At 41.4% G+C, this 27136-nt stretch overlaps 2 protein-coding genes across 3 annotated transcripts in view; one reads left to right on the forward strand and one right to left on the reverse strand.

Moving 5' to 3' along the window:
- Positions 1 to 6252, reverse strand: part of vwa5b1 (von Willebrand factor A domain containing 5B1) — a 68538-nt gene extending 62286 nt beyond the window's left edge. The window contains exons 1-6 of the mRNA XM_071372666.1: positions 5959 to 6252; positions 2596 to 2743; positions 2196 to 2357; positions 1699 to 1921; positions 384 to 541; positions 26 to 157 (exon numbers count right to left, since the gene is read on the reverse strand). Coding sequence (XP_071228767.1) covers positions 26 to 157; positions 384 to 541; positions 1699 to 1921; positions 2196 to 2357; positions 2596 to 2734 — 814 coding nt within the window. The 5' untranslated portion in view covers positions 2735 to 2743; positions 5959 to 6252. The remainder of the gene's footprint in view (positions 1 to 25; positions 158 to 383; positions 542 to 1698; positions 1922 to 2195; positions 2358 to 2595; positions 2744 to 5958) is intronic.
- Positions 6253 to 6919: 667 nt separating this feature from the next.
- ddx19a (DEAD-box helicase 19a) lies at positions 6920 to 25937 on the forward strand. 2 transcript variants are annotated; one of them, XM_071372709.1, is made up of 12 exons: positions 6920 to 7410; positions 7778 to 7844; positions 7953 to 7997; positions 8094 to 8229; positions 8428 to 8520; positions 9006 to 9108; positions 9508 to 9622; positions 9862 to 10039; positions 23554 to 23791; positions 23945 to 24107; positions 24220 to 24411; positions 24503 to 25937. In XM_071372709.1, the coding sequence occupies exons 1-12, from the start codon at positions 7354 to 7356 to the stop codon at positions 24562 to 24564; spliced, it is 1449 nt and encodes a 482-aa protein (XP_071228810.1). In that variant the 5' UTR covers positions 6920 to 7353; the 3' UTR covers positions 24565 to 25937. The 2 variants fall into 2 exon arrangements, with proteins under 2 accessions (XP_071228810.1, XP_071228809.1); XM_071372708.1 differs by having other exon boundaries at positions 7217 to 7410; positions 8982 to 9108.
- Positions 25938 to 27136: the final 1199 nt, after the last annotated feature.

Below are 27136 nucleotides of genomic sequence, written 5' to 3' on the forward strand. Positions count from 1 at the left end.
GTGTCCACAACAGTACAGTACCCACCACTGGGGTAGATGATGATCTCCACAGGGCAGTCGTAGGTGTACTTGTCAGCCAGTGTGATGACGACGCTGGTGGCTGAGCGGGCCAGGGGGTCTGCGTCGGCCCGGATGGCATGAGAGGGGCTTTCCACACCTGCACAAAGACACCTCTAAAGCATCTACAGTGTAGAATAAACAGTGGAATCACATGAAAATACTAGAACAAGATATCACAAAAAAACTCAAATTAATCTTGTTTGTGTGAACAGAGGTAGCTTTGTACTCATAGAGGAAAGATGTCTGTTGGTCAGTGGAACATAAATTGTAATATAGTACAAATAAACTGCAATGTGTAGATGGTTGTATGTTGTGTCTCTGACCTGCAAGGAGATACGGGGCTCTGATTTCCAGCTGGAAGCTAAACTCATAGTCAATGGAGTTGATGGCCTCTTCCTCCAGCAGCTGAGCCATGTACAGCTGGGGGGTGATAGGAGTCTGCTCATTTGGATCCAGGGCACAATTATGCCTGCTGTCCCTCCTGTGCCAGAAAATACCACAATAGAAAATCATAGTCATTTAATTCATAGTCTTGTTGTCACATCTACTCCCGCTCCTCCCCTCCGGCTTCAACGTTGCCGGTTTACTAACCACCGGTCCTGGGAACCATCATTACACGGACCTGGCATTCATCATTAAGCACACCTGGACTCCATTACCTCACTCATTACCTCCCCTTTATCTGACACTGACTTAGGTTCTTTCCCCAGGCATTATTGTTTCTGTTGTTCATGTCTAGATGCTACTCCTATGTTGTATCATTCCATGTTTTTTATATTAAACTTACCACCTGCTTCTCAACTCCCAGCGTCTACGTTACACTTGTCCACCAATCGGCTATCTCTCTGTCTGTGTTATTATATATTTTTTTATTGAACCTTTATTTAACTAGGCAAGTCAGTTAAGAACATATTCTTATTTACAATGACGCTGGGCGACGCTGGGACGACGCTGGGCCAATTGTGCGCCGCCCTATGGGACTCCCAATCACGGCCGGTTGTGATACAGAGAGCAGCTCGCCTCCCTACCTCTGAGGAAGTACAGTTCCCGCTCAGCCCAGTCAAAACTGTTCGCTGCTCTGGCACCCCAATGGTGGAACAAACTCCCTCACGACGCCAGGTCAGCGGAGTCAATCACCACCTTCCGGAGACACCTGAAACCCCACCTCTTTAAGGAATACCTAGGATAGCATAAAGTAATCCTTCTAACCCCCCCCCCCTTAAAAGAGTTAGATGCACTATTGTAAGTGGTTGTTCCACTGGATATCATAAGGTGAATGCACCAATTTGTAAGTCGCTCTGGATAAGAGCGTCTGCTAAATGACTTAAATGTAAAATGTAATACAGCCTGGATTCGAACCAGGGTGTCTGTAGTGACGCCTCTAGCACTGAGATGCAGTGCCTTAGACCGCTGTGCCACTCGGGAGCCCAACATTTGAAATAATTGATGTCTGATGCATGCATGCATGCTGTGAATAACTTACCTCCAAGTTACCAGTTAAAGTTCAAGTTTCCTTTAAAGATCAAAATGGCACTATAGATATTTAATTTGGACAAGACAGCATTGACATTCAGCTGTGGCACAGTGATGATATTCAGTTGTGGTTATGATGATGACACTCTGTCACGGTATTCTTACGCTCTGTTGTGGAAGTTTGGGGAGAGTCCCTGCTCCTCGTTGATGGTCCTCTGGACCCTGGGGGTGCACACGGTGGGTGAGGTGACCCGGATACCCCCATTGGGCAGGGTGGGCAGCTCAGAGGAGGTGCTGACCAACACGTTGACCGTCTCCAGAGGGGGGATGACCCCCAGGTTCACCACCAAAACTGTCCTCTCCAAGTCCTCATCCAGCACAATATGTCCTGGATGAGGACAGAACAACTCACATAAATGAACAACTCACATAAATGGTAATGTTTTGTATTTTTCAGAGAAATGTTATCCTTATTGATTAGACTAGGAATCAAGATAGTTGGACCCAAAACCACTAGCCTGGTCTCTGTTTGTGCTGTCTTTCCATCTCCTACTGTCATTGTCATACAAATGACCATAGGAGTTGGCAAGACAGTGCAAACAGATCTGGGACCAAACTACACAACCACTGACCACAGCACTTCACATGAGACCCATCCTTACCACTGCCACTCTGAAGGGCACCATTAGTTGTAGTGCAGCAATCAAAGTAACAGTCATCAATCTTGGACTTGTCTTTGATTTGCACGGTTATTATCTGGTTGGAGATCATAGCTTCAAATCCCACCACGGTAGAGCATTCTTCCAGCGGGTAAATGAAGACACCTACATCAAATACAGTTAACATTAACCAGAGACAAACAGGCAATTAAGTAAAACAAACTAACTAACTAAACTAACTAAAAGTAATGATTGATATTGAGAAGCACTGTGGAAGCTCTGGAGGCTACCTCAGAGACAAGGGAAGGAAATTCAGAATCATAATTCTAAACACACTTGTATAAGGCCCCCAGAGAATGTTCATGATAACTTTTATATTTGTAATAACAAATGAGGTTCTCACCCTCAATAGGATTGTCCTCGAAGTTATTGTAGGTCATGGATGCTGTCAGGGCCAGGGTGTAACCTCTGACACAGGAAGTGATCTCGCAGACACTGAGAGGCAGAGCATTCTGACTCCCCTTGTTGATCAGGCCTGGCATGGTGAGTTTCTTTTCATTGCCAATCATAGACAGAGGGTAAAAAACATCATGTTCAGAATCTTTTTGAATAACTTGTACAATAATTCAACAAACAAGCAAACATCAGTATAAGTCTAGCTCTGATATCCTCACCCTTGCATTGTTGTCCAGCAATAACATCAAAGACAACAGTAAGGGCCTTTGTAGTGCCTTTGAAGTAGAATCATGTCTTTTGCTGTCCAGAATTCTGATCAGCAAAAACATTACATCCCTGCAGGGCAGGCCCAGACAATAAAACCACAGGAGAATTTAAACTATCAGTTCAGTCCTTGCATGCTTAGACTATGCTTAGACTACAAAGGTGATTGGTGAAAATGAAAACAAAAACATTAGAGAGAGATATTTTTAATGTAGTATGGTTGGGGGCCTCTGATCTACTGTACATGCAAGGCAAAGGCAGCAAGTGAAGACATATACATTTTTCAAGGTTATATTCAGGACACAACATTTCAAATTCCCACTATAGAAAAAGCATGACTCATCCATCAAACAGATGATCAACACCAAAGGTGCACTGGTCTGGTAGAATATTGCATGAATGAGGGTGCGAGATGAGATTGGGCTGTGAGAAGTGGACAATGCTTATGGCCGACCTGTATTTTCATGCAAATGTCATCCTACAGTGCATTCGGAAAGTATTCAGACCCCTTGACTTTTTCCACATTGTGTTACATTACAGCCTTGTTCTAAAATTGGTAAGATCGTTTTTTCCCCTCATCAATCTACACACAATAACCCATAATGACAAAGCAAAAATAGGTTTTCAGACATTTCTGCAAATGTATATATAAAAAAAACTGAAATATCACATTTACATAAGTATTCAGACCCTTTACTCAGTACTTTGTTAAAGCACCTTTGGCAGAGATTACAGCCTTGAGTCTTCATTGGGTAGGACGCTACAAGCTTGGTATACCTATATTTGGGGAGTTTCTCCCATTCCTCTCTGCAGATCCTCTTAAGCTCTGTCCGTCTGGATGGGGAGCGTTGCTGCACAGCTATTTTCAGGTCTCTTCCAGAGATGTTCGATCGGGTTCAAGTCTGGGCCACTCAAAGACAGAGACTTGTCCCGAAGCCACTCCTGTAGGAAGGTGAACCTTCGCTCCAGTCTGAGGTCCTGAGTGCTCTGGAACAGGTTTTCATCAAGAATCTCTCTGTACTTTGCTCCGTTCATCTTTGCCTTGATCCTGACTAATCTCCCAGTCCCTGCCGCTGAAAAACATCCCCATAGCATGATGCTGCCACCACCATGTTTCACCGTAGGGATGGTGCCAGGTTTTCTCCAGACGTGACGCTACGCATTCAGGCCAAAGAGTTCTCATGGTCTAAGAGTCTTTAGGTGCCTTTTGGCAAACTCCAAGTGAGCTGTCATGTGCCTTTCACTGAGAAGTGGCTTCCGTCCGGCCTTGGTTGGCCAGCTCTAGGAGAGTCTTGGTGGTTCCAAACGAAGGATGGAGGCCACTGTGTTCTTGGGGACCTTCAATGCTGCAGAAATGTTTTGGTATTCTTCCCCAGATCTGTGCCTCGACACAATCCTGTCTCGGAGCTCTACGGAAAATTCCTTCAACCTCATGGCCTGGTTTTTACTCTGACATGCACTGTCAACTGTGGGACCTTATATAGACAGGTGTGTGCCTTTCCAAATCATGTACAATCAATTTAATTTACCACAGGTGGACTCCAATGACGTTGTGGAAACATCTCAAGGATGATCAATGGAAACAGGATGCACTTATATTTTTAAAATCTAAAAACCTGTTTTTGTTTTGTCATAATGGGGTATTGTGTGTAGATTGCTCAGAAAAATATAATATTTAATAGATTGTAGAATAAGGCTGTAATTTGATTTGATTTGATTTAACTTAACAAAATGTGGAAAAAGTCAAGGGGTGTGAATACTTTCCAAAGGCACTGTATATAGCAACCCAGACTTTATTATGTTGTGGTGTCCTGGGTTTCTGTTGTGTTCAGAGAGCCATACCCTGAGCCTCTAACACAGCCTTTATGCGTGGTGTTGTGACGACAGCAAATTTCCATAGAGACTCTCCAAACTAATATGCCAATATTAGTGGCTGTAAGACTACATACAGTACAATACTTAGACAGAGTGAAAAACTCCAAACTGCTCCTTCAGCCAAATAGTATTTTTGTGAATTATCTACATGATGGATCTCAAGATCATTGGTCTTCCTGACTCCCTGCCTGGACAAGATGACTGTCTGCTGTCATAATGCATCCACAATTTACAGGATCCATAATTCATTTAAAAAATATATTTTAAGTGTGCCACCTCCTCATACTAATTAATCAAAAGGAGGTTTTGGCTGGCCCGGCACAGGGTTGTCATTTAGTGAAAAGGAATAGGCCAGACAGATGCACCCACAGTGCTCACTGCGCACACCTGCTCTGCAATCAGTGTCAACAGTGCCACCACGTGTCCTAAGGGACACAAGATGGGAACAAGCAGATGCAGTGTCTTGTTCCTCTAAAATGCAACATCTCTCACATCACAATGCCATTATTCTTCCCTTATTCTAAAAACAAATTGAACAGCATAACTGGACTGTAAACTGTTTTAGCTGTGACAATACAGAAATGCATTGTGCAATCAGATTATTCAGCCTCATATTGATTAATAACCTATAATTAATAACCGTGATTAATAACCTAAATCTACTTTAAAAAATAATATAATATATCCAAAAATGAGAAGAGGAATAAAAATGTTGGGGCAAAATCATAAAATGTTCACAATTAAGTTGATTGATATTATGCCCTTTTCAATAATGGCAAAATCCTAAAGGTAATCCATTAGTGTTTGTCTCTTAATGGGAGTTTTTTTTTTCAGTCTGACAGGCTGTGATAATGAGTGTGTCCAAGTGACAGACCCCATGAGACCCTCTCCTTGTCGTATGAATTGTCTTGAGCTCTTCAGAAAGGCTCATCCAAACATAGCCTAATATCATCCACATAGTCACCATACAGTACAGTCATGATAACACCACAATAACAGCAGCTTTCCAAGGAAACAGGTCAGAAATAACCATCTGTTGATAATACAGAATGGTTTGTATTGCTATTGCTGGATTTCATTGCTGGCTGATATAATTGCAAACATATCAATGCCAATATACAATATACATGCACAATATTCAGCAACAACTACAGAAATACTGAAGTCTTACCTTTCATTTGTGTAATTTGGGGGTGAGATGATGATTTCTGTCTTTTGGATACCCACTTTTCATGAAATATGTCCTTTTCGCCTCTATTTCTTTTCCATCCCTTTTTTCTTTCCTCTAGAGTATGTGGAAAATGCCAGCTACCAGAGGTGGGGAAATAAACTATTAATTAAATGTCTCTGGCTTTTCACAGAGGAACTAAACAAAAACAGAGAAGGACAGTGGACACTAGGCAGCAACCTTGGCAGCAATATAGTCAGCACAGCAACATGTGGTTATACAAAGTATCTCAGCTCAGTCTCTCCCCCCTCCCTGTGGCTGGAGTTAGAGGTTTTCACTGACGGGGAAAGAAAGGGAGAGAGAGAGAGAGAGACAGACAGAGATACAGAGCGAGAAACCTGTGTAACAGATTAGCATTCCGCCCTCCCCTTCCCCTACTACTCCTCCCCTCTGCATTCATAGCATCAGCACCACCCACTCTCCTTCTTCCCTGCAATCGATGACGAGAGACCCCATTCATGCATCCTTTTTGATAGCTGGGGGATCAGACTAAATTAAATGCAACGCCAGGCGTGGAGAACAATAAATAGTGGGAGGGGGGAACATAAAGCTCGTCTCGCCTCCATCCAGGCATCAACCTTCCCCCTCACCAGTCCAGTGCTCTGTCTCTGCTTTATTGCAAAGCCTATAATGTTTAGATTCTAATGTGGTTGATAGGATTTTGGCTGTCTGCGTTGTGGCCACTGTTAATCTGATCCACCTGTTTTTTTGGTGTTGTTTTTACTGAGGACGTAACCACGACAATCGATGTAGACCTCTAATGGCATTTTAAAACACATTTGTGAGGGAGGGATGATGTGGGTGGGAGTTATTGGCTGAAGCTGCATCCGCTCCACAATTAATCAATCCCCTCCCCCCAGCCTCATCTCACCCTCTCTCTTTATGTGGACTGACAGGTCTCTTCTACCTGGCTGGGTCACTCATCAGGACCGCCATCTCTTCTCCTACTCAGATTTTCTGGGACCAGATGACAAATCAAAAGAAAAAGCCAAATTAGCTAGAAATTACACATCCTTTATAGCTGTAATAAGTGGACGATTAATAAACAAAACAATAGCCAAACCTGTTTATCTGATAACAGAATGTATTATTATAATAGAGCCTGTAGTATTGCACATTTTCAACGAAGGCCTACACAAACTAATGGGGTAAACAAAGTTCATGGGAACTCAGAATTCCACTTCCGAGTTCCCATCAGAAAGAGTGCAGCTAGGTGCGCAACAGCGGCAGCTTCTTTTGCTTAGCAGGCAGCAGCATCCCTTTCGACGCCCAGCTTCATTTCATAGTTTGTTCTGTAGCTGAAAATTGGTGTAAAATAATATACATTAAACGTGAACAATGGCTACTGACTCCTGGGCTCTGGCTGTCGATAAACAGGAATCTACGACTGACTCTGTAAGTTTAAATGTTTCGCTAGCTCATTAGCTAGTTGAATTCCCAACCATGCATGACGAAAAGCATCAGACTTTATGCTGCTACCTAGCAAGCTTGCTAGCGCAGCCAACTGTAGCTGAGGCAATTTGTGGCTGAACTGTCAGAGGTTAGCTACTGAACTGTCAGAGGTTAGCTAGCTAACCATGTGCTGATGGTGTGCAACTGTTAACTGACACACCTTCTGAATGACTGTAGCGGTGTTTGTTATGCCTTTGAAGTTGTTGGCATAATTTGACACTTCAGTGCAGACACACGTCACGTTACTTGCCTATATTTGATGAGGGAAAACGTAGATATTTGCGTACTAACAACATGTTTATTTTACAAGTTCGGCTCCTTGGTGATAAGATCTCCACCTCGAGGTGGAGGTGATGCTGCACCTAGAAAGGCAAAAGGTAAAATCACTGTTATCAATAATAAAACTTTGCACGTGATATCCATGTATTATTGTTTATGACCTTTTTGTGATAAAATGGGGTGATGAGTTTTTGTTGTTCCTTCAGGTACCACAAAACAAGTGGAGAATGGCACCGAAGGGGAAGAAAAAGGTGTGTGATTTCCCAGGGTTTATTTTAATCTCCCCATCATCATGTCTCCATTCAGTTACTACAACAGGCCATTCACCTGTCACTCTTGCCTTGTAGAGGACAAAGCGGCCCAGTCGTTGTTGAATAAGATGATCCACACCAGCCTTGTGAACACTACCAATCAAGTAGAGGTTCTTCAGAGGGATCCAAACTCTCCTCTTTACTCGGTCAAGACATTTGAAGAGCTGAGACTGTGCGTTATCTCGGTGTTCAAATTCACCATTGCTTACTAATTTACAAATGTGTGTAGGCCTACCTCACATGAAACCTACACTATAAAGTGTATTTTAACCCGAGTTAGGATCTACAACATCACTTTTTTACAGTATCGTGTTCAACATGTTTGGTTGGCCTTTTTTTATGTGGTCTTTTAAATGTTCTTCCATCTCAGGAAAGATGAGCTGCTAAGAGGAGTGTATTACATGGGTTTCAACAGACCCTCTAAGATCCAGGAGAATGCCCTGCCCATGATGCTGGCAGAGCCGTGAGTACCCATTTCATTCTTTTTTTTTTAACCTTTATTTAACTAGGCAAGTCAGTTAAGAACAAATTCTTATTTTCAATGACGGCCTAGGAACAGTGGGTTAACTGCCTTGTTCAGGGGCAGAACGACAGATTTGTAGCTTGTCAGCTCAGGGATTTGAACTTGCAACCTTTCGGTTACTAGTCCAACCACTAGGCTACGCTGCCGCCCCATTTAGCGCAATGCTCCTTGTGATTAAGCTCATTAATAGAGGAAATAGCCTAGATATTCTGCATATTTGAAGGGGTTGTGTGTTCTGATATTAAACATTTCATTTTAACCTTCAGTCAGATGTAGTCAAACTAGTTATTAACAATTATCACGTTATGTATACAGTAATATAGTTGTTTGATTGGATTTTGATGTGAAATTAATGGAATCTACATGATCTACCTTTTAGTCCCCCATTGTTCTCTCTTCAGCGTGTATTATCCCTCTGGTTCCAGACCTCAGAACCTGATTGCCCAATCACAGTCCGGCACAGGTAAAACAGCTGCCTTTGCGCTGGCCATGCTCAGCCATGTTGACCCAGCTAACAAATGGACTCAGGTGAGTTGACATCTCCATCTTCAGCACTGATATATACATTTACATTTACGTCATTTAGCAGACGCTCTTATCCAGAGCGACTTACAAATTGGTGCATTCACCTTATGATATCCAGTGGAACAACCACTTTACAATAGTGCCATTAGCATTACTCAGGCTATGGTCTTAGCTTTAAGAAGCTAGACCTCTGATACAGGTACTCAGCGGTCAGGTAATCAGCAAGTTCAGAAAGAGTTTTCATGGGTTTGTTTTATTAAGAGCGACTGCAGATCAGGGTAGCAGGTAAAAGGAAAGTGCCTTAGTATAGAACACTTCCATCACAGTGTGTTGCTTTTTTAGTTTGTTGATTTTGTAGATAAAAGCCTCATATTACTGAAACTCCTTATTTTGCCCCCTCAGTGTCTTTGCATTGCCCCAACGTACGAGCTAGCCTTGCAGACTGGTAAAGTCATTGAACAGATGGGGAAATTCTATCCTGAGGTCAAATTGGCATATGCCATTCGTGGCAATAAATGTAAGTGTCAAAACATTCATGCTTTTTTATTCTGAATACAATCTGTAATGTTATGGTGCATAATTTCACTGGGGAAATTGTAATCAATGCCGGTGCTCTCACACAAATGTCATGGCGGAAGCATAACTTTCAATGAAGCGAATGCCACATCTTAAGTTGTATTATAAAGTGGATGTTCTGTAAAAGATGCTAATGAGAATCATAATTAACTGCCCTATATGTCTCTGGGTGCTGAGCAGTGGACCGAGGGACGAAGATTCAGGAGCAAATTGTCATCGGGACACCTGGCACGGTCCTAGACTGGTGCTCCAAACTGAAGATCATCGACCCCAAGAAGATCAGCGTCTTCGTCCTGGACGAGGCTGACGTCATGATTGCCACACAAGGTCACCAGGACCAGAGCATCCGGATCCAAAGGTGAGTTTTCTCATAAGTTGAAAGTTGTAAATGTACAGTACTCTCATCTAGCATAACCTAAGTTCTACAAGACAAGCTCGTCTTGCAGGCCAGTAATTACATGAGTGTTGCTATTAAGTATTGCTCCCGAGTGGAGCAGTGGTCTAAGGCACTGCATCACAGTGCTAGAGGCGTCGCTACAGACCCTGGTTTAATTCCAGGCTGTATCACAACCGGCCGTGATTGGAAGTCCCATAGGGCGGCGCACAATTGGCCCAGCGCGTTAGGGTTTGGTCGGGGTAGCCCGTCACTGTAAATAAGAATTTCTTCTTAACTGACTTGCCTAGTTAAATAAAATAAAACATTAACCTCTTGAATGATAGGGCAACATTTTTATTTCTGCCTAAATATACATATGCAAATACATTCTTTCATGAGATGTCCATAAACAATAACTGGTAATGTTGCATAGTTTTAGAAAGTTTGGGAACTCACCTTTCTGGTAAAAATAGTTACAAATTGTTGAGGTGTACTCACTTTTGAGGACACAACCTCAAGTACATAGTACAAATATATTAGGAAAATATGAAAAATCTATTTTTTCTATTCAACAAAAGTGGGGCAATAGGGCTTGATATGATACTTTCTAAATAAAGTACTTTGTAAACAACTTACTATAGATTTCACCTTTTCTTATAACTGTCATATAAATATGATCGTACTTAGTGACAGTACAATATTGGCACTATTTTACAAAACTGACAAGAATTCTAAATGTCCACTGAGGGGCACAGAGACACCATTCAAATTTGTGCAGACTCGTTACAACTTCCGCTTGTCTGTGACCTATAGAAAGTGGTCTTGTTTAAATTCTATGACATGATTTGGTATTTTTTTCATGTTGAGAGCTCAATCTGTCTGAGAATATCACAGCGAGATAGAAGTTATATTGTATCCGCTAGTCTCCCACTTCATATGTGCTATTGGAAGCATAGCTGTGAGTTTCACAGGCACAGGAAATTGTTCCTTTGCCTGGATAGGCCAGAAAATACTGCACCATTTTCCCAACATTTTGCCCCACGTCGGCCAGCCCCCTAGCAATTAAAGTTCAACCAAAGAGCTTCAGCCCCTCGCCATTTGAGTGACAGCTAGGAAGACGCACACACAGTAGAACGAGAGGGAGAGCAATGACGTGGTGCACATACTGTATCTGCACATGTGACCTAGTAAGCAATTTTCGGGGACCACTTATCTTGTGAGCACTACTTTCAGAACTACTGTCTGAAAAGTATACAAAAGTAATGGAGCATCGGCTTCCGGTGACGTAACTTAGGAAATGGCTGCCTAGTTTTTCGTACTGCACATCGGTTGGGTATTTCCCCCCCTAAATTCAAGTATTTACTCAGAGCATTGTAATAACTTACGGAAAAGGGGAAAATAGGAAAAGGTCACGGAGCTACAACAACAGCCCGTAACAAGACCGCAGAAGATATAATCGTCGATGAACCCGAGATGGCTAATGCTAGCGCAAATAAGATAGCAGCAGCAAAAGAACCCTCATTTCGTGAGGTGATAATGGAGGAATTGCTCGAGGCGCTCACAGGCTTACGAGAGGAACTTCGAGAAGATGTAAGAAAATAACTAAAATGAGTTCAAGAAGGACATTAACCAGAAACTTGAAGAAAACAAAGAAGAACTTCACAGCATATCTACAAGAATGGGGGATGCAGAACAGCACATTGGGGAAACGGACACATGGAACTCCAGTCAAGGAAATACTTGAAGTCACTGAAAAGCCAACACGCACTACAGGCAAAAGTGACAGTTTTTCACGTCGAAACAACATTAGACTTTATAACGTAGTAGAGGGCGCAGAAAAATACTCTATGCCCAAATTCGTGGAGGGTCTATTCAAAGACATACTTGAAGATGACACTGACCTGGGAATCGAGAGAGCACACCGAGCTCTGGCCCCAAAACACCCCAGCGGTGCCCCTCCAAGATCCATAGTAGTATGGTTCCTAAAATTCTCAGTCAAAGAGAAAATCTTACATGCAACCTGGAAAAAGCCTGTTAACTTCCAAGGCCAATGAGTGTTCTTTGATCATGACTACGCGGGAGAGATACTGAAAAGAAGGAAAGAATACACCCCCATTCACCCCCCCCCACACCCCCAAGCACTTAAAGAGAAGGGTATTCGCTTCCAAACACCATTCCCAGTAAAAATGTGGGTATTTCTGGAAAATGGCCCGGTTACATACGAGCATGCAGACGAGGCGGCTGAGGACCTGAAGTCAAGGGGCTTCCCAGTGGAGTATACCGCCAGGAGAAAGGCGACATCACCGGCGGAGACTCGAGCAGGCTCTCCCATGGATTGTTGTCGACAAGCAGAGTCATGGACAAAGATGGAAACCACCTCGGCGAGAGGACGTTCACATCCGAGAGAGACTCGGGCATTTCCAACGGGAAGATGGAAGACACTGAATTGGATTTAACAGAATTAATAGTTATCGCGAGCTGTTAAGACGTTGGGTTGTTACGGTTGACATTCCAATAGGTAAAATATCTCCCCTATTTTCCCCCAATGCTAAACAAGGGTGAGTAGCCAAAGGTATGTGTTCTTTATGAACAAACTAAGCGTCACGTTAATAACATATATATTAGCTAAGGATTAATGACAGAAGGGCATATCAAGGGGAGGATTCATGACATGCACGCATGACCAATATAGTTTTCACTTGTAATTAACCGATGTGTATAAGCGACAGAATAGGCGCCCTTATTATTTTCGGTTCCAACAGGTCTTGTTTGTGACTACATCACGCATTTTCATATCTGAGCGAGGGGTCCCTCCTGCGGACAGGCTCATCCCCTCAATCCCCAGAGGCAAGAGACAGTCCTCTGACATGGGAGTCCAAATACCAAAGTATTTTCCCACTTTGGTTTACTTAATTATCGTTCTTGATTTTTTGTTCATTTTTAGGCTCATGATAAGCAGGCAGATATGGTGCACAGGTTTTTTTATTTATATCGATGCATCATCGGGAATTTAAGGTCATAAGTCTCAATGTAAACGGACTGGGGAGTGCCATCAAGAGAAGTAAGGTAATAGCAAAGATGAAACGGGAGAGTTGACATACTATTCTGGCAGGAAACTCACTTATCCACACCTGAACACGAGAAACTAAAGTAAATGGTATATAGGAACACTTTTTTTTCTTACAAAAGGGGTAGAAGGGGAGTTGCAATCTTGATCCCAAATGCAGTTAATTTTGAGTTTGTCAGAAATAAAAGACAAGGAGGGTAGATATATACTTGTTAAATGTAAACTGGATAACAAGGAAGTTACATTATTTAATGTATACGCACCCCCAGGGAGTGACATGGTCTTCTACAGGAAGGTGTTTGATTTAATTGCCACAGAAACCTCTGGCACTCTTTTATGTGGAGGGGATTTGAACACAATTTTAAACTCAAAATTGGACAGCACAAATCAAAATAGGAAAATGAGTCTAGTTGCTAAAAAGATCAATAGGATATTGCAGGATCTAGGACTGCTCGATGTATGGCGTGACACCGACAAGACCGATAAGGAATATACTTTTTACTCAGCCCGCCACACTGAATACTCACGGTTAGACTACTTTTTCATGTACAGTGCAGATAGATACAGGCTTAAGGAGTGTAGGATCGGGCAGAGCGACTTATCAGATCATAATGGAGTTTACCTTACTCTACACCTTGATAGCAAACCAAGAAATACTATATGGAGACTTAATACATCAATGATGTCGCTCTTGCTGCTGGTGAGTCTCTGATCCACCTCTACGCAGACGACACCATTCTGTATACTTCTGGCCCTTCTTTGGACACTGTGTTAACAACCCTCCAGACGAGCTTCAATGCCATACAACTCTCCTTCCGTGGCCTCCGACTACTCTTAAATACAAGTAAAACTAAATGCATGCTATTCAACTGATCGCTGCCTGCACCTGCCCGCCCGTCCAGAGTTCTGACTTAGAATATGTGGACAACTACAAATACCTAGGTGTCTGGTTAGATTGTAAACTCTCCAGACTCACATCAAACATCTCCAATCCAAAGTTAAATCTAGAATTGGCTTCCTATTTCGCAACAAAGCATCCTTCACTCATGCTGCCAAACATACCCTCGTAAAACTGACCATCCTACTGATCCTCGACTTCGGCGATGTCATTTACAAAATAGCCTCCAATACCCTACTCAATAAATTGGATGCAGTCTATCACAGTGCCATCCGTTTTGTCACCAAAGCCCCATATACTACCCACCACTGCGACCTGTACGCTCTCGTTGGCTGGCCCTCGCTTCATACTCGTCGCCAAACCCACTGGCTCCAGGTCATCTACAAGACCCTGCTAGGTAAAGTCCCCCCTTATCTCAGCTTGCTGGTCACCATAGCAGCACCCACCCGTAGCACGTGCTCCAGCAGGTATATCTCTCTGGTCACCCCCAAAAGCAATTCCTCCTTTGGCTGCCTCTCCTTCCAGTTCTCTGCTGCTACTGACTGGAACGAACTCCAAAAATCTCTGAAACTGGAAACACTTATCTCCCTCACTAGCTTTAAGCACCAACTGTCAGAGCAGCTCACAGATTACTGCACCTGTACATAGCCCATCTATAATTTAGCTCAAACTATTACCTCTTCCACTACTGTATTTATTTATCTTGCTCCTTTCCACCCCATTATTTCTATTTCTACTTTGCACATTCTTCCACTGCAAATCTACCATTCCAGTGTTTTACTTGCTATATTCTATTTACTTCGCCACCATGGCCCTTTTTTGCCTTTACCTCCCTTATCTCACCTTATTTGCTCACATTGTATGTAGAGTTATTTTTCTACTGTATTATTGACTGTATGTTTGTTTTACTCCATGTGTAACTCTGTGTTGTTGTATGTGTCGAACTGCTTTGCTTTATCTTGGCCAGGTTGCAATTGTAAATGAGAACTTGTTCTCAACTTGCCTACCTGGTGAAATAAATAAATACAAATAAATACAAGCATGCTGAATGATCCAGCATTCAAGGAATCAATAAAGACAGAATTGAACATCTATCTGGAGAATAATGATAATGGGGAAGTATCTCCTGCTACATTGTGGGATGCAGCTACGGCGGTTATTAGAGGGAAGATCATAGCCACATCATCTCTCAAGAAAAAGATTAAAGCACAGAAACTGCTGAAATTACAGGAAACATTAAGAAACTTAGAATGATCTCATAGTCAATACAAGACCCTCTTATATTATTAGAGAATCAAAAGGTAAAACAGGAAATTGACCAGATTTATAGAGAAGAAGTAAAGAAAAAGCTCAGGTTCCTGAAACAACAATATTATGAAGCAGGCTCAAAGGCAACCAAATTACTAGCCTGGAAACTCAGGAAACAACAAGCACAGAATACCATTTTCAAAATAAAAGACCCCAAAACAAAGAAGATCACATGCAAATTAGATGAAATACAGAATGCATTTGAATCATATTACACATCTATACAAGCAACTGCCATTTCTGCCTAAATATACATATGCAAATACATTCTTTCATGAGATGTCCATAAACAATAACTGGTAATGTTGCATAGTTTTAGAAAGTTTGGGAACTCACCTTTCTGGTAAAAATAGTTACAAATTGTTGAGGTGTACTCACTTTTGAGGACACAACCTCAAGTACATAGTACAAATATATTAGGAAAATATGAAAAATCTATTTTTTCTATTCAACAAAAGTGGGGCAATAGGGCTTGATATGATACTTTCTAAATAAAGTACTTTGTAAACAACTTACTATAGATTTCACCTTTTCTTATAACTGTCATATAAATATGATCGTACTTAGTGACAGTACAATATTGGCACTATTTTACAAAACTGACAAGAATTCTAAATGTCCACTGAGGGGCACAGAGACACCATTCAAATTTGTGCAGACTCGTTACAACTTCCGCTTGTCTGTGACCTATAGAAAGTGGTCTTGTTTAAATTCTATGACATGATTTGGTATTTTTTTCATGTTGAGAGCTCAATCTGTCTGAGAATATCACAGCGAGATAGAAGTTATATTGTATCCGCTAGTCTCCCACTTCATATGTGCTATTGGAAGCATAGCTGTGAGTTTCACAGGCACAGGAAATTGTTCCTTTGCCTGGATAGGCCAGAAAATACTGCACCATTTTCCCAACATTTTGCCCCACGTCGGCCAGCCCCCTAGCAATTAAAGTTCAACCAAAGAGCTTCAGCCCCTCGCCATTTGAGTGACAGCTAGGAAGACGCACACACAGTAGAACGAGAGGGAGAGCAATGACGTGGTGCACATACTGTATCTGCACATGTGACCTAGTAAGCAATTTTCGGGGACCACTTATCTTGTGAGCACTACTTTCAGAACTACTGTCTGAAAAGTATACAAAAGTAATGGAGCATCGGCTTCCGGTGACGTAACTTAGGAAATGGCTGCCTAGTTTTTCGTACTGCACATCGGTTGGGTATTTCCCCCCCTAAATTCAAGTATTTACTCAGAGCATTGTAATAACTTACGGAAAAGGGGAAAATAGGAAAAGGTCACGGAGCTACAACAACAGCCCGTAACAAGACCGCAGAAGATATAATCGTCGATGAACCCGAGATGGCTAATGCTAGCGCAAATAAGATAGCAGCAGCAAAAGAACCCTCATTTCGTGAGGTGATAATGGAGGAATTGCTCGAGGCGCTCACAGGCTTACGAGAGGAACTTCGAGAAGATGTAAGAAAATAACTAAAATGAGTTCAAGAAGGACATTAACCAGAAACTTGAAGAAAACAAAGAAGAACTTCACAGCATATCTACAAGAATGGGGGATGCAGAACAGCACATTGGGGAAACGGACACATGGAACTCCAGTCAAGGAAATACTTGAAGTCACTGAAAAGCCAACACGCACTACAGGCAAAAGTGACAGTTTTTCACGTCGAAACAACATTAGACTTTATAACGTAGTAGAGGGCGCAGAAAAATACTCTATGCCCAAATTCGTGGAGGGTCTATTCAAAGACATACTTGAAGATGACACTGACCTGGGAATCGAGAGAGCACACCGAGCTCTGGCCCCAAAACACCCCAGCGGTGCCCCTCCAAGATCCATAGTAGTATGGTTCCTAAAATTCTCAGTCAAAGAGAAAATCTTACATGCAACCTGGAAAAAGCCTGTTAACTTCCAAGGCCAATGAGTGTTCTTTGATCATGACTACGCGGGAGAGATACTGAAAAGAAGGAAAGAATACACCCCCATTCACCCCCCCCCCCACACCCCCAAGCACTTAAAGAGAAGGGTATTCGCTTCCAAACACCATTCCCAGTAAAAATGTGGGTATTTCTGGAAAATGGCCCGGTTACATACGAGCATGCAGACGAGGCGGCTGAGGACCTGAAGTCAAGGGGCTTCCCAGTGGAGTATACCGCCAGGAGAAAGGCGACATCACCGGCGGAGACTCGAGCAGGCTCTCCCATGGATTGTTGTCGACAAGCAGAGTCATGGACAAAGATGGAAACCACCTCGGCGAGAGGACGTTCACATCCGAGAGAGACTCGGGCATTTCCAACGGGAAGATGGAAGACACTGAATTGGATTTAACAGAATTAATAGTTATCGCGAGCTGTTAAGACGTTGGGTTGTTACGGTTGACATTCCAATAGGTAAAATATCTCCCCTATTTTCCCCCAATGCTAAACAAGGGTGAGTAGCCAAAGGTATGTGTTCTTTATGAACAAACTAAGCGTCACGTTAATAACATATATATTAGCTAAGGATTAATGACAGAAGGGCATATCAAGGGGAGGATTCATGACATGCACGCATGACCAATATAGTTTTCACTTGTAATTAACCGATGTGTATAAGCGACAGAATAGGCGCCCTTATTATTTTCGGTTCCAACAGGTCTTGTTTGTGACTACATCACGCATTTTCATATCTGAGCGAGGGGTCCCTCCTGCGGACAGGCTCATCCCCTCAATCCCCAGAGGCAAGAGACAGTCCTCTGACATGGGAGTCCAAATACCAAAGTATTTTCCCACTTTGGTTTACTTAATTATCGTTCTTGATTTTTTGTTCATTTTTAGGCTCATGATAAGCAGGCAGATATGGTGCACAGGTTTTTTTATTTATATCGATGCATCATCGGGAATTTAAGGTCATAAGTCTCAATGTAAACGGACTGGGGAGTGCCATCAAGAGAAGTAAGGTAATAGCAAAGATGAAACGGGAGAGTTGACATACTATTCTGGCAGGAAACTCACTTATCCACACCTGAACACGAGAAACTAAAGTAAATGGTATATAGGAACACTTTTTTTTCTTACAAAAGGGGTAGAAGGGGAGTTGCAATCTTGATCCCAAATGCAGTTAATTTTGAGTTTGTCAGAAATAAAAGACAAGGAGGGTAGATATATACTTGTTAAATGTAAACTGGATAACAAGGAAGTTACATTATTTAATGTATACGCACCCCCAGGGAGTGACATGGTCTTCTACAGGAAGGTGTTTGATTTAATTGCCACAGAAACCTCTGGCACTCTTTTATGTGGAGGGGATTTGAACACAATTTTAAACTCAAAATTGGACAGCACAAATCAAAATAGGAAAATGAGTCTAGTTGCTAAAAAGATCAATAGGATATTGCAGGATCTAGGACTGCTCGATGTATGGCGTGACACCGACAAGACCGATAAGGAATATACTTTTTACTCAGCCCGCCACACTGAATACTCACGGTTAGACTACTTTTTCATGTACAGTGCAGATAGATACAGGCTTAAGGAGTGTAGGATCGGGCAGAGCGACTTATCAGATCATAATGGAGTTTACCTTACTCTACACCTTGATAGCAAACCAAGAAATACTATATGGAGACTTAATACATCAATGATGTCGCTCTTGCTGCTGGTGAGTCTCTGATCCACCTCTACGCAGACGACACCATTCTGTATACTTCTGGCCCTTCTTTGGACACTGTGTTAACAACCCTCCAGACGAGCTTCAATGCCATACAACTCTCCTTCCGTGGCCTCCGACTACTCTTAAATACAAGTAAAACTAAATGCATGCTATTCAACTGATCGCTGCCTGCACCTGCCCGCCCGTCCAGAGTTCTGACTTAGAATATGTGGACAACTACAAATACCTAGGTGTCTGGTTAGATTGTAAACTCTCCAGACTCACATCAAACATCTCCAATCCAAAGTTAAATCTAGAATTGGCTTCCTATTTCGCAACAAAGCATCCTTCACTCATGCTGCCAAACATACCCTCGTAAAACTGACCATCCTACTGATCCTCGACTTCGGCGATGTCATTTACAAAATAGCCTCCAATACCCTACTCAATAAATTGGATGCAGTCTATCACAGTGCCATCCGTTTTGTCACCAAAGCCCCATATACTACCCACCACTGCGACCTGTACGCTCTCGTTGGCTGGCCCTCGCTTCATACTCGTCGCCAAACCCACTGGCTCCAGGTCATCTACAAGACCCTGCTAGGTAAAGTCCCCCCTTATCTCAGCTTGCTGGTCACCATAGCAGCACCCACCCGTAGCACGTGCTCCAGCAGGTATATCTCTCTGGTCACCCCCAAAAGCAATTCCTCCTTTGGCTGCCTCTCCTTCCAGTTCTCTGCTGCTACTGACTGGAACGAACTCCAAAAATCTCTGAAACTGGAAACACTTATCTCCCTCACTAGCTTTAAGCACCAACTGTCAGAGCAGCTCACAGATTACTGCACCTGTACATAGCCCATCTATAATTTAGCTCAAACTATTACCTCTTCCACTACTGTATTTATTTATTTTGCTCCTTTCCACCCCATTATTTCTATTTCTACTTTGCACATTCTTCCACTGCAAATCTACCATTCCAGTGTTTTACTTGCTATATTCTATTTACTTCGCCACCATGGCCCTTTTTTGCCTTTACCTCCCTTATCTCACCTTATTTGCTCACATTGTATGTAGAGTTATTTTTCTACTGTATTATTGACTGTATGTTTGTTTTACTCCATGTGTAACTCTGTGTTGTTGTATGTGTCGAACTGCTTTGCTTTATCTTGGCCAGGTTGCAATTGTAAATGAGAACTTGTTCTCAACTTGCCTACCTGGTGAAATAAATAAATACAAATAAATACAAGCATGCTGAATGATCCAGCATTCAAGGAATCAATAAAGACAGAATTGAACATCTATCTGGAGAATAATGATAATGGGGAAGTATCTCCTGCTACATTGTGGGATGCAGCTACGGCGGTTATTAGAGGGAAGATCATAGCCACATCATCTCTCAAGAAAAAGATTAAAGCACAGAAACTGCTGAAATTACAGGAAACATTAAGAAACTTAGAATGATCTCATAGTCAATACAAGACCCTCTTATATTATTAGAGAATCAAAAGGTAAAACAGGAAATTGACCAGATTTATAGAGAAGAAGTAAAGAAAAAGCTCAGGTTCCTGAAACAACAATATTATGAAGCAGGCTCAAAGGCAACCAAATTACTAGCCTGGAAACTCAGGAAACAACAAGCACAGAATACCATTTTCAAAATAAAAGACCCCAAAACAAAGAAGATCACATGCAAATTAGATGAAATACAGAATGCATTTGAATCATATTACACATCTATACAAGCAACCAGAGAAGGCAGATGCACAGACAATAGAGCATTTTTTGAACTCACTTGATCTCCCCTCAATTGGGACAGAGCAAAATGATGATAGACTAACTTTAGAAATATCCACCGAAGAAATTAATAAAGCAATATCTAATCTAAAAGTAAACAAGTCTCTAGGCCCTGATGGCTTCCCTTCAGAATGGTTCAAGACCTTCAGAGAACAACTAACACCTCGACTTAAGGCCTGTTTTAACTGGACATTGCGGGAGGGTGGTCTCCCACCGTCATGGAGAGAGGCCATCATATCTGTAATCCCAAAAGAGGGTAAACATAAGAAGGAATGCAGTTCATATAGACCTATCGCAATTCTTAACACGGATTATAAACTATAAGCATCAATAATAGCCAAAAGAATGGAGAACATAATCCCAGAATTGATTGACGGAGATCTAACTGGTTTCATACAAAATAGGCAGACACAGGACAATTATAAGGAGAACACTACATGTCATGGACCACATTACTCAGAATAAGACAAGTGCAATATTAATCCGTCTAGATGCAGAAAAAGCATTTGATTCAGTGGGATGGGATTATCTATTCCAAGTTATGGAAGGATTTGGTTTCAACAAAGAAGTGATACAGTGCATCAAAACACTGTATTCATGTCCGACCGCTAGAATAAAGATAAATGGACATTTGTCACAAATGATCAAATTAGAGCGAGCAGCAAGACACGGCTGTAATCTTTCACCCACGCTCTTCTCCTTGTACCTCGAACCATTAGCACAGGCAATAAGAAAAGACCCAACCTTAGAGGGAATAACAATGAGAGGCAGTGAACATAAGATATGCATGTATGCTGATGATGTTCTGTTATTCCTTAAAGATCCAGGCTCAAGTGTACCTAGATTGATGGATGTTTTACAAACATTTGGAACATATTCAGAGCATGTGCTTAACGTACACAAGACCCAAGCCCTGGTATATAATTATACCGCACAGGAAGAGCTGAAGAGTAGGTATAACCTCCACTGGACCTCTTCATCCATTAAATATCTTGGAGTATATCTACCAAAAGATACACCCAAACTTTATTGCATGAATTACGATCACATCAACAAGAAAATAAATGATGACCTAGACAGGTGGAATTCACTTCCCTTAGATCTTAATAGTAGAATTGAAACAATCAAAATGAACATCCTGCCAAGGTTTTTTCTGTATTTGTTCCAATCATAGAAATACTACCTAAACAGTTTAGTGAATGGGATAAACGGGAGAAAAAAAAGGTTTATCTGGAACAGTAAGAGACCAAGAACTAGATATACAACATTACAATTACCAAACAACTGTGGGGGTGTGGCCTTACCAAACCTAAAAGATTATTTTGTGTCAGCCCAATGAGACCTCTGGTGTGTTGGTGCAATTCAGAATACGAATCCAAATGGAAAGACATTGAGACTACTTTGACAGAGATACCCATACAGTCAGTTTTGGGAAATAAGGACATGGTAATAGAAATATACAGTAGACAAAATCAGTGGATTAATTTCTCTCTGAAGACATGGTTTAGGGTAGTTAAGCGAAATAATTTAGACAGAGAGATCAAACTGCTGAGTTGGCCCGCATAGCTTCATCCCTGCAACTCAGGACAGCAGATTTAAACAATGGACGCAGAAAGGCATCACATCATTCAGTACAATTATAAGGAATGGGGACCTAGATAACTTCCAGGACCTAAGTAAAAAAAACATGGCTTGGATAAACAAGATTTTTACAGATACCTACAAGTTCGACACTATTTCTTAAGGGAGATAAAAGTGACTGACCCTCGAGCACCTCCAAAATTAATCCAAGTATTCACTAACGCATACAACTTGGAGTAACAAAAAAACAACTTCAAATCTCTACTTGGGTATTCAATCCTCAAAGAAACATTCTACAAACTATATTAAAAAGAAATGGGAGGAGGAACTTAACATTGAAATAACTGATGAAACATGGTTGAACATATTAGAGACTCAACAAAGCTCCACCAACTCAAGGTCATGGAGAGAATTCTGTTGGAAGAATGTTATACGTTTCTTCATAACACCTAAACTGAAATCAAAACAGGCTGGCTCACTACACCCTTGTTGGAGAGAATGCGGTCTATTGAGGGTGGATCACTCTCATATCTTTTGGACTTGCCCCGCAATCGAAACTTACTGGGGAGAAATAAGATCTAACATTGGAAAAAATAATGGGATTGGACATAGAACAAACATAAATTTCTTTGTACTTGGGTGAAATACCTGATGACTTAAGAGAAAGTACCTCTTGAAGGTCCTACTGGCAGCCAGTAAAAAGGCTATCACTAGGAAATGGCTACAAAAGACCCTCTCACAGTGACACAATGGATAGACATTGTAAAAGAAATACACCACATGGAGCATATGACCTTTGCTTTAAGAACACGAGGAGGTCAGGAATACTGGGAAAATGGGTTTTGTACTTGAAAAGGTCTAATTCAAAGATGTCAATGTAACTAATATGATGAAGGTATGACGTGCACTAACTGCCAGATCTTTTTTGTTCTTTTATTTTTCTTTATTTGTACTTTCTTTGTGTTCCTACAATAAAAACAAAGTATTTCCAAAAAAAAGTACTGGTGCATCGCTTTAATGACCACTGATGGTGATTAGTTACCTTAGCTTCTTCAGCTGGTTATCTTGAGGACTTTTCCTGTTGTGATGTCTTTTTCTGATGCTAATAAACTGTGTTCTTAGCTAACTAAATGATGACGGCTAATACTAAGCATCTATTCATTATCCACCTGGAGAAACTCTGACTTTTCCCTCCCCACCCCACGCAGAATGTTGCCAAATGAATGTCAGATGCTGCTGTTTTCGGCCACGTTTGAGGACTCAGTCTGGAAGTTTGCCGAGAGGGTTGTGCCAGACCCCAACATCATCAAGCTGAAACGTGAAGAGGAGACTCTGGACACCATCAAGCAGTATTACGTGCTCTGCAATGATAAGGACGAGAAGTTCACAGCCCTCTGTAATATCTACGGAGCCATCACCATCGCCCAGGCTATGATCTTCTGTCATGTGAGTCTGTCCTCAACGTATCATAGGAATTACATTTCTGGGGGATTTGGGTTGATATGGTACATGAACTAGCCTAATAAAGTAAAGAAATAAAGGTGTTTGTATGGTACATAAAGTAACAGAAATAATGGTCAATGGTCTTTGCCTTTGTAGACCCGAAGGACAGCTGGCTGGCTGTCTGCTGAGCTGACCAAAGAGGGCCATGTGGTTGCACTGCTGAGTGGGGAGATGACTGTTGAGCAGAGAGCGGCCATCATTGAACGCTTCAGGGAGGGCAAAGAGAAAGTCCTTGTGACCACCAACGTATGCTCCAGAGGTGAACATCAAGAAAATTAAAGCATGATAAATGTAACCAATTGTATTTATGTAGGAAGATTCGCTTTGACATTGAACATTTTAGATTATAACATGCTTTTCTTTTTCAATAGGCATTGATGTTGAGCAAGTTTCCGTGGTGATCAACTTTGACCTGCCCATGGACAAAGACGGAAACGCTGACAACGAGACATACCTTCACCGGATTGGCCGAACAGGACGTTTCGGCAAGAGGGGGCTTGCCGTCAATATGATTGACAGCAAACAAAGCATGAACATTCTCAACCAAATCGAGGAGCATTTTAGTACGTTTCTGTCTCTAGAACAATTAATTGTACATATTGATCTATATATCTCATTAGTAACCTAACCTTTCGTCTCGTTTTTTCCCCACAGATAAGAAGATAAACAAACTTGACACTGACGATCTGGATGAAATCGAGAAAATCAGCAACTGAAGAGGATGCTATCCTTTATAAATCATAATTGAATGCATCTAATATTTATGCAGGTGGGACTGTTGCCTCACATTAATATTACTAGACAGATCATACACGTAAGGTTAGCTAGCGAGCCAGCCAGCTAATGTTCGCTAGCTAGCTAACAATAAACTTTAACTTGAAATGAAAACAACTTTCTGACAAAATTAGAAATAATGATATCTGAAAATGTAACTAGCTAGACTCTCTTACCCATATACATGGATGGATGCTTCTCCCTCTGTCACGGATGCCATGGTTGCCTTAGTTTTAAGATGTAATACGGAGACAGGTGTTTTACACAACAGCCTTACAGTTTACATGAAATGACAGTATATGTTAGCCATGCCTTAAGCATTTAGATTTCATAGATTCTGCTCTTTGAGACTATTAGGATTACAGTTGGTTTTCATCGAGGGGTTACACTAAACTAATATTTTACCCTCTTGATCAGGTGCTCTCCTCAGAGGAATGCATAGGTGTACGCATTGGCCATATGGTTGTTTGCAGCATTATACAGTATATTGAATAAAACAGAGAACACTTTGCAAAAGTTAGACTAATGGGAGAAGTTTGCTGTGCTGATTTGTCTTAAAACCCTTTATTTTATAGAATCATAAGAGTGGAAAGGTAATGTGATTTGAAGTTGAGCAAATGAGAAGTACTGTACTAACTAAACTGGAGAAATGTCCATTCCTTATTAATGAGAAGGCAACTCATGATCAATCTAGTCGACCTACAATCCTTGAGAGATTTACAGAATTTCAGTATTGCAACACTAAATACATTCTTGATAGTTTGGATACACGGGTGTTTCACGGTAATCCTAAGATTCCATTGTAATAATACTGTGAGTATTAGAGCGGTTGCACCATCTTGTATTTTAAGTTTTCCCAATAAGGCTCTGCAAATCTCTGATGGGAGGTTGTTTCGGTGAACAAAACTTGTTTCCAGTCACATTCAATTAGTTTGAAACTAACATGAAGGTTTGTGTCAGAATTGATTGGTTAATATTTTCCTTAAACTATTGGCATGCTTATTCTGTCAACTGACAAATTGGGCACTTTTACCAAGTAAAATAAGATTGTATGGAATGTACCTAAATTGTTAGGAATAGATTTATTTATAGAGAAACAAGCTTTATTGAGCAAAACACCATTTAATAATGTTTTTTGTACCTTAGTGAATGTTATTTATATTTGGACTGTGCTTGAACTAAACTTAAGTGTTTAGAGTGTTTACCTTGGCTATGGAAGCAATACATAGCCTCTGCTGAATCTATTCTCTTATACTTGTCTGCACTTTTTGGTTTTATTGTTCTAAATTGCCGCAATAAAGATTACCTACCTAAAGTATGTCTGTCTGGTCATTATTCAGGTTTGTTTTCCCTTGCAATATACATGGTTGATTGAAAATGTAAAACACATCTTGCCAGACCCGATCGAGCCAAAGGTTCTTTACAAATTGCCGTTGAACAATGGAAACAAGCACTATTTTAGTAATAATAATTAAAAAAAACTATATAAGTACCAGGCAAAAGTTTGGACACACCTACTCATTCAAGTTTTTTATTTTTTATTTGTGTTCACTAAAACTGAAATAACACATGGAATCATGTAGTAACCAAAAAAGTGTCAAATAAAATATATTTTATATTCTTCAAAGTAGCCACCCTTTGCCTTGATGACAGCTTTGCACACTTGGCATTCTCTCAACCAGCTTCACCTGGAATTCTTTTCCAACAGTCTTGAAGGAATTCCCACAGCTGAGCACTTGTTGGCTGCTTTTCCTTCACTTTACGGTCCAACTCATCCCAAACCATCTCAATTGGGTTGAAGTCAGGTGATTGTGGGGGCCAGGTAATCTGATGCAGCACTCCATCACTTTCCTTGGTCAAATAGCCCTTACACAGCCTGGAGGAGTGTTTTGGGTCATTGTGCTTTTGAAAAACAAATTATAGTCCCATTAAGCGCAAACCAGATGGGATGGTGTATTGCTGCAGAATGCTGTGGTAGCCATGCTGGTTAAGTGTGCCTTGAATTCTAAATAAATCACTGACAGTGTCACCAGCAAAGCACCCCACACCATCTCCATGCTTCACGGTGGGAACCACACATAACGGAGGAGATGCCACAAAGTCATCTGTTTACCTACTCTGCGTCTCACAAAGACACGGTGGTTGGAACCAAAAATCTCAGATTTGGACTCCACCGGTCTAATGCCCATTGCTCGTGTTTCTTGGCCCAAGCAAGTCTCTTCTTCTTATTGGTTTCCTTTAGTAGTGGTTTCTTTGCAGAAATTTGACCACGAAGGCCTGATTCACGCAGTCTCCTCTGAACAGTTGATGTTGAGATGTGTGTGTTACTTGAACTGTGTGAAGCATTTATTTGGGCTGTTAGAAGCTGGTAACTCTAATGAACGTATCCTCTGCAGCAGAGGTAATTCTGGGTCCTCCTTTCCTGTGGCAGTCCTCATGAGAGCCAGTTTCATCATAGTGCTTGATGTTTTTTGCGACTGCACTTAAAGAAACTTTCAAAATGTTCCAGATTGA

Source organism: Salvelinus alpinus, chromosome 28, assembly GCF_045679555.1.
Source record: "Salvelinus alpinus chromosome 28, SLU_Salpinus.1, whole genome shotgun sequence".
In the NCBI taxonomy this organism is placed as follows: domain Eukaryota; kingdom Metazoa; phylum Chordata; class Actinopteri; order Salmoniformes; family Salmonidae; genus Salvelinus; species Salvelinus alpinus.